The 8,759-nt window shown below is 39.7% G+C and overlaps 1 protein-coding gene across 1 annotated transcript in view; it reads left to right on the forward strand.

Annotated features, from left to right (window-relative positions):
- The window catches only part of LOC143860642 (Pseudouridine synthase family protein), a 49,123-nt gene extending 41,522 nt beyond the window's left edge, over nt 1–7,601 (forward strand). Inside the window, exons 8-9 of the mRNA XM_077371385.1 lie at nt 6,399–6,436; nt 7,276–7,601. Coding sequence (XP_077227500.1) covers nt 6,399–6,436; nt 7,276–7,346 — 109 coding nt within the window. The 3' untranslated portion in view covers nt 7,347–7,601. The remainder of the gene's footprint in view (nt 1–6,398; nt 6,437–7,275) is intronic.
- Nucleotides 7,602–8,759: the final 1,158 nt, after the last annotated feature.

Genomic DNA, 8,759 nt, shown 5'->3' on the forward strand with positions numbered 1-8,759 from the left:
AAAAAAAAAATTTTAAATTCCGCCCCCTCTTTGTCCTAGTCTAACCCCAAACCTAACCCTAGTTTTTTCAACCCTAGTCCTAGTTTCTATATGTGATCTTTTGTGAACTATCACCTTGGTTAGTGATTCCATCATATCCTAACCTTATTTTCTTTTCAAATCAGCAGCCTATTTGCATTTATTCATGATCTAGATTCTCCGCTTCTTGCTTACTTCTTTTTGTTGGTGGTTCCAAGTGTTTGGTTCTTATTGCTAATGTTGTTGGATATTCGTTGTGGTGATTATTAGTTGTTGGTGATTTTTTTTATTGGTGATTCTAAGTATTGCTTGGGATTGTTGATGTGGATTGAATCGTAGGTTTTGTGGTTGTTGGTGATTTATTGGTTGTTGTTGGTAATGGTTGTTGGTGGAGCAACTTGGTGTGATTGTGGACTATTGTGAGTGGTGGTTGTTGGCTACTTGATAGTGGGTGATTGTTGATGGACTTGTTGATTATTAATGGTAACTGTGGGTTGTTCACTGATTGTGGTGTTGATTCTATTTCTATGACCTTGGTGGTAGTGGTGTTGTTTTTCTTGGGTTGGTGATTGACCCAGTGTGTTATTTGTGGTTATTGGATGTGTTATGATATTCTAGTTATTAGTTGATTGCTCTTTGGGTTCGTCGTGGTGTTTTTCCTTGTATTGGAGATTGCTTGTTCTTTGTTGGTGCTATGGATCTAGTTGATTTATCTTCACAGCAACTCGGATCCATGAAAGTTGATGAGGTCCCTGCTTCATCTACGGTTCCCTCCACTCGCTATTCTCATGTGGAGCCCCCGTAGAGGCTCCTCTCCAAATGATGTCTATCAGACTTAATGGAAATAATTACCCGGCATGGAAGAGGGCTGTTCGTATATATCTTCTGGGTCGGGGAAATGTTCGTTTTCTTGAGCAGTCTCCTCCAGCCAACATAGATTTTGCTCATGCGAGATGGGAACAAGAGGATGCAGTTATCAGATCCTTCTTATGGAGTTGTATGGACTCAAAGATCGCTGCTAATATGATGTATCTTGACTCCTCTAAGGAAGTATCACCCGGATGACTGGTTTAAATTTTAGCGTGGTGACATGTCCACACTCGATCATTACAGCTCATACATTGCATTGTGCCAGCAGCTAGATATGCTTATGACTTTCACTGTTGATCATATTGTTCTTGCAGAGCGTCAAGAAAAATTACATGTGGTTCGCTATCTTGATTTTTTGGGGCCTGAGTATCTACAGATGCGACAGCAAATTTATAGTTCTGAGTCTCTTCCGTCTCTTTCTGAGGCATTTTCTCGAGTACAGCGTAGAGAGCTATTGCAGCCAGTGACCAGCTCCTAGATGGATCCACCCTTGCCACATCTACTGGTGGGGATCATGGCCGTATTTTTACTAGACCTGGCCGTGCACATGATGGAGGCTCCCGTAGCCGTGGTCGTGGGTCTCGATATTCTACGCACTGTCGTATGGAGGGTCACACCATCGATTATTGTTATGACTTACATCCGGAGCTTCGCCCATATCGGTCTATCATAGCTTCTGTTGCATCATCTGATATCCACCTCGACTCTGTTACTGGATATGTTGCTCCTACTCTTCCACTTGCTTCTGCTCCTGCTCTTTTGGTCCAGCGAGACTCTCTGATGGTTGACCGAGCTGAGTATGAGGAATTTGTACGCCTACGTGATTGAGGCAAGCATCCCACTGCCACATTTGCCCAGCCAGGTAGCTCTTCTTGTTTCCTCTCTAGCGATGCTTCTGGATCGTGGCTGATTGATTCAGGAGCATCCCGTCACATGACTGGTAATTTCAAACTACTTCTTTCCAGTCAGCATCATCTGGTACACCTCACATTGTTACTTTAACAGATGGTACTACATCAACTGTTTCAGAGGTTGGTGCAGTTTCCATCTCTAAAGACCTTTGCTTGTCTTATGTTCTTTATGTTCCTTCATTTCCTGTTAGTTTATTGTTCGTGCGTCAATTGACGAAAACTCTTAACTGTTCGGTTTCTTTCTTTCCTTCTTATTGTGTTTTTCAGGATCTGAAGACTGGGACAAGGATTGGTTTAGTTCGTGAGATGGGTGGCTTGTACTATCTCGATTCTACTCCTGCTGGTGCTGCGCTTCACACCTCCATTGATGCTTATCAGTGGCACTGCCGTTTGGGCCATCCTCCTGCTGATAGTCTTAGAAAATCTCCTTTTATTACTAAACTTGTTGAGTCTTTTTCTTGTGAGTCTTGTGAATTGGGAAAGCATCATCGTGGTCATTTCCTTCACGTGGTGTTCGTCGTGCGTCACGACCTTTTGAGCTTATTCACTCTGATTTATGGGGTCCTTCGCGTACCGTCTCGTTATTTGGATTTAGATACTTTGTTATACTTGTAGATGATTTTTCACGAGCTACATGGTTATTCCTCCTGAAGGATTGTTCTGAAGTCTTTAATGCATTTCGCAGCTTTTACTTTGAAATTGTTAATCAATTTAAATGTTATATTTCTTGCTTACGTACAAATAATGCTAGAGAATATTTTTCTAACAATAAAGGTTTTCGTCAATTTCTTGATTCACATGGCATCATCCACCAGTCATCTTGTGCATATACTTCACAGCAAAATTGTGTCGCAGAGAGGAAGTTTCGATATTTATTGGATATTACTCGCACTATCATGTTTGAGATGTGCGTACCAAAGATCTATTGGGGAGATGCAGTTCTTACGGCTTGCTTCTTTGGGAATCGACTCCCTTCTACAGTATTATCTGGCCAGACGCCTCTCTCTACATTATACCCGTTAGGTGATCCCTTTCCATTACTTCCGCGTGTCTTTGGGTGTACATGTTTCGTTCATAGATTAGGACCTGGTCTTGATAAGCTAGATCCTCGGGCGGAAAAATGTGTCTTTTTTGGCTTACTCTCGTACCCAAAAGGGATATAAGTGTTATAATCCTCGACTGCGGGAAACTTATGTTTCTGCAGATGTCACCTTCTTTGAGGATAGCCCTTATTTTCCGAACCCACCTTCTACTTCTACTGAGGTGCCTACTCTATTATTTCCGCTGCAGCCGAGCCCTGTAGAGCTCTCTACAGTTCTCCAGTGGTGGGTGATAGAGAGACACCTGAGGATCGCACAGAACCTGAGCCGAAAGTTTATACTCGAGGACCACGACAGATTGTTTTATCTACTGTCCAGTCATCATGTCACAGCTGATCCTCGTTCTCAGTCAGAAGCTCCTACGTCAAGTACTTCCTTTCCTATATCTGATCTGCCCATTGCCTCTCGCACTCGGTCACATACTACTTCACATCCCATTTCCCAGTTTGTTTCATATGACCATCTATCACCTTCCTTTCATTCATTTGTTTCTAGTGTATCTTCTGTTTCTTTGCCTAAGTCTGTTTCAAATGCTCTTACTCATCCTGGTTGGCGGACGGCTATGGATGCCGAAGTGGCTACTTTTCATTCAAATAATACGTGGCGACTGGTTTCTGCGCCTTATGGTGCAAAGACTATTGGGTGTCTATGGGTCTTTGCAATTAAGTGCCTCCCTGATGGAACCATTGAACGGCTCAAAGCTCGACTTGTGGCTAAAGGTTACACTCAAACATTTGGGGTTGATTATCAGGAGACATTCTCACCTGTGGCCAAGATACCGTCTGTTCGAGTTTTGATTTCTATTGCTGTTAACCGTGGCTAGCCGCTATATCAACTAGATCTTAAAAATGCATTTCTTCATGGTGATCTCAGTGAGGAAGTGTATATGGAGCAACCTCCTGGGTATGTTGCTCAGGGGGAGATGTGTTCATCAGTCTGTCGTCTTCAAAAAGCAATCTATGGTCTCAAGCAATCTCCGAGAGCATGGTTTAGGAGGTTCAGTGTTGCAGTTATCAGATTTGGTATGAAACAGTGTGCTGTTGATCACTCTGTCTTCAGCTATCAGTCCACTGCTGGCTACATCTTCTTGACAGTATATGTGGATGATATTGTAATAACAGGAGATGACAAAGTTGGCATATGAAGATTGAAAACTTTTCTTCAAGAAGAGTTTTCCACTATGGATCTGGGATTCTTCAGATATTTCCTTGGCATTGAAGTGGCTCGTTCTAAGTATGAATTGTCCTTATCACAAAGAAAGTACACCTTGGATATTTTAGAGGAGACAAGTTCTATGGGCGTAAAACCAGCATCCACACCTATGGATCTAAATGTTAAACTCATTCCACTAGAAGGGGACTTGTTAGATGATCTAGGACGATACAGGAGGGTAGTTGGAAAATTGATTTATTTGACAGCTACTCATCCTGATATTTCTTTTGTTGTAGGGGTAGTCAGTCAATTTATGAATTTTCCTCGGACTTCCCATTGGGCAGCAGTAATACAGATCATCAGGTACTTGAAGGGTACCCCAAGAAGAGGATTGTGTTTCAAGAAGAATGGTAATGAAAGGGTAGAGGGATTCACTGATTCCGATTGGGCAGGATCTCCAGCTGACAGGAGATCCACGACTGGTTATTGCACATTTGTTGGAGGTAATATGGTATCATGGAGGAGTAAGAAGCAAGACATTGTGCCCAAATCAAGTGCAGAAGCAGAGTATAGGGCTATGTCTTATACTAGTGGAGAACTGATCTGGTTACGTTCCTTTCTATCAGAGATTGGTCTCTCATCTTCAGGCCCAGCTCGATTGTATTGTGATAATAAGTCTGCAATTCATATTGCCACTAATCTCGTCTTTCATGAAAGGACCAAGCACATTGAAGTTGACTGCCATTTCATTCGCCAGAGGATTCAGAGAGGGGAAATAAGTACCATGTTCACTCGATCAGCTGATCAACTTGCATATGTATTTACTAAATCCTTAGAACCTGCTAAGTTAAAAGATGCTTGTAACAAGCTCAGACTGTATGATATATACACTCCGGCTTGGGGGGGGGGGGGGGGTGTTAAACATGTTAACACAAGCACTTAAGGGTATTTTGGTCAATGCACACAACACACATAATATAAAATAATTTTCGTGTGGAGAGATCCCTAACTCTCACGCACGCTTCTCTCTAACTCTCTCTTCACTGTCTCTCTTTCTTCTTCTCTTGTGGAAGTTTCTTTTGCCATCTCCTAGTTTATTTTTTGCCTATGTTCAAGCCAAGATTTTCAGTCGGCGCGGAAAATGGAAATATATCCGTTTCAGATGGAAACAGATGCAAATGATGAAATTTTAAGATGAAACTTCGGGAAATGTTAGAATAAGCACAAACACATACTTAGAAACCATCACATAAGCAGAAAGCCATCCATAATGTGGCTTAATTAGATCGAACACCTAATGACATGCGTTGTCGGTTGCACATATCTAGAACAGTAGAGTCAATAAAGAAGTACAATGTAATAAAGTATAAGTACAATGACCAATCATCCCTCCAAGTACCCCAACTCTATGTCAATACCACATAGATTTACGAACTGGCATTGGTCCCATACTGATCTGACATCCCATGTATAAGATATGATTATTTTGTTGTTCAATCCAATCATACTTCCTACCAAATATCACTCTACATTTAATAAAATGAAATGGAAAGTAATATGGTTTACAAAAAAAAAAAAAAAAAAACTTTCCCCTTCCTATGCATAATCAAAGACTCATTAAAATTTGGAATTTCTGTGACTTCACATTAAAATGAAAAGTGAGCCCAACTTCGGTTAAACTAGGATGGGCGCACAAAGCATGTTGACAAAGATAAAAGTTCTTATATGTTTTTTCTACCTTTGCAATTGGTATTGTCTCTATTTCAAGTTGATTGTGGAATTTGGATTTTTATTGTCCAGCAAAGAATTTCCTTCTTGGTGAATGCGGGAACAATGAAGACATCAAGGATACATGCGTCTTTTTTCTCCCCGCGATGACTAGAAAAATGCCACAAGGAATGGACCTGTATGCTATAAACATTCCTTTAGAATCCATCATCTTACCCTCATAGTGTGCTCTAGTCTTAGAATTATCAAGATGGACTACTTTGCTACAACTATCAAAATAAAGCTTAGGCCAGCCAACAAGAGGCAATATTCAAGCAATGAGACTTAATGAGCTTCATTGAAGTTTGAACCATATTAGTCTTCCATTAGATCAGCAACATGCCTTTAAAATATTCAACTAGAGTAGCTCTTTTAGTTTTGGTGGGTACAACAATAATTTTGCAACTCTGTGATTGATCTTTGAGAAAGAATCTCGAGATCTGAGGAAGTTGGAATTTTAATCTTTAACTGCACAGATAATACAATTTATTAAAGTTACTTTCATTTACTTGGGTATCCAACTTCCTTTGAAGTCGTCTTATGCATTTAATTAGTTCTGACCGTTGTTTGCTGTTTGCAGTTGTGCTCATTTGACTGCTCTACGAAGGGATTCAATAGGTGAGGCTTCAACGTCACAACTGAAGTTACAAGCTTATTTTCCCAAATTCATTATTTATTCTCAGTAGAAGTACAATGCTTGTTCATAATTCACCATCCTTTTTTCAGCTAAGCTCAGATGAGAATTCTAATCATTCCTATTTTTAGTTTGAGTCTTTAAGAAGTGCTTTTTGGGTTTGAACATGTCTATTCTATGTATCACTTAGCAAAGCTTGCCTCTAGCAAAACTAAGAACTATAAAAAATTGTCTAGAGAACTTCATTAGTTGCATCACTATCTTTCACGCTTTTTGGGCTTGAACATGTCTATTCTATGTATTACCTAGCAATACTTGCCTTCAGGGAAACTGATAACTATAAAAAATTTCTAGAGAACTTCGTCAGTTGCATCCTAAGTCGTCAATTTCGTTTTGTTTCGAGCGAAATGGCCGAAACATTCCGGTCCGGTCTGAAAAACGGAGGATAGACGCCTTTTATTATGTTCCAATCAGAATTTCCTTTCATTTCTTCTTGTCATAAGCCTTTATGATGGAATTTTCTCCATATTTTGTTAGTTTTCATTCTGTTTGCATTATGTGAAACACGAGTAAACAGTAGCTTTCATAAAATGTATTCTATTAGAGAAATGAAATCACATTCTTCTTTTCATGCCTGTTGCCACCAAGAAACCATCTTCTTTTCATGCTGATCTCGGCAACATGTTATACACTCATCGTAGTTTTTCCTACTCACCCACTTGTGAAGATATATGAATCTGTCATTATTACACTGCTAAAGGGTCCTTTGAGGGGACCTTATGTAATTCACTATGGTTACAACAAATTTAATTTTTTTGCTCAGGGCCATATTCAGCAGATGATGCATGGGATTTTCAGGAACTGCAAGAACAGATCACTAAGGGCTACTTCTAAGTGCTGATGCAATAATTACTTCTCCTAGAACTTTCAGATGTATGGATGTAGGAGACACTAGAGTCCTTACAATAGAGAAAATAACCTAACAGGTTCTAATTTTCTTGTATACAAACTTTTTGGGAAGGGCATTTTTCACTTCCAGTCAATGTGCTGCATTCATTTGTTCTTAAACGCATACACCTCACTCTGTTTAGTATTCTATTATTTTCTCTTCAAAATTTTAACAATGGGAAGATGAAGGCTTCAAATCAATGTCTTATAAACAGCAATCTGCGCGGATGATGAGGGAGACTTTTGTTGTGACAAATCATCTCATGATCTCTCTGGCAATTTCTTGTGTTTAAAATCCAGGTTTTAGCTTATAAAATTCAAGTTTTGGCTTAGAAAATCCAGGTACCCAAAACGGCCATTTTGTGTTTGGGGCAATAGAAACAAGAAGAAAAATACTAGGTTAGCAATGGATGCACATCCAAATAGCCATTTTTTTTCTTGATTGTTCATCAAGTAAAATGGCTCTTTTTGGCGCATTTTACACTTTGCACTTTACACCTATGCATCATCGAGGGGTGCAAACATGTGCCTTGAATTTTTTTTTCTCGGGTATATCTAGATTGTTAATCATGATTAGGGTTGATAACTTAAGTGATTATACATATGGTGATCAGTTGAGATCAATCACGGATGGTTGCAATCTAGACCACAACATTGTGACCAGACGTGTACCAACTATCAGTAACAATCAGGAGCATGGTTGGTGCTCAATCGTGATCCGATAGTATAACAGTCACTACGAGGTTCACTGGGGCTTTAATCTAGCCAAAGGTCATGATCTGAAGTCCATATGGACCATAGAGTCGTGATCATGTGCAATCTAACAGTCAAAGAATTTAGCCCCCATTGATCAGGTGCAATTAAATGGTAAAATTTAGCTAGAAAAGCCGCAAGTGGGTCTACAGAAAGGCTAGAAGCCCATCATTCATTTAGAATAGAATACGAAAATACAGCGGTGGCTATCAAAATTTAGGGGCCGTTTGGATATGCTGATTTTAGAATCCGGGATTTCTTCAAAATTGTAGCTAAGAGACAAGAGAAGAAGAAGACCAGGCGTCGTTTTTTACTTCTTGCCCTTCTTTCTGTTAGCAAGTGAGTAGCAGATCCTCCATATTTTCAGGTTTTAGGAATCTTAGGATGCAGGAGAGATTTTTAAAACCTGAATTTCTCACTTAAAATCTAAGAAATGTTGTCAAAACAGCATACAACAGCTTGATCATGAACCCTCTTTTACATTGTTTTCAAACTAAAAACCTAGATTCTAAAATCCGTGTATCCAAACGGCCCCTCAGTGTTCTCAAAGCCTTTCTACATTGTCATTATTGTTATTTTTCTTTGGTAATCTGTTTTTCTACGAAA

Source organism: Tasmannia lanceolata, unplaced genomic scaffold, assembly GCF_043159265.1.
Source record: "Tasmannia lanceolata isolate RefF3 unplaced genomic scaffold, GAP_Taslan_0.1 ptg000037l, whole genome shotgun sequence".
NCBI lineage: Eukaryota > Viridiplantae > Streptophyta > Magnoliopsida > Canellales > Winteraceae > Tasmannia > Tasmannia lanceolata.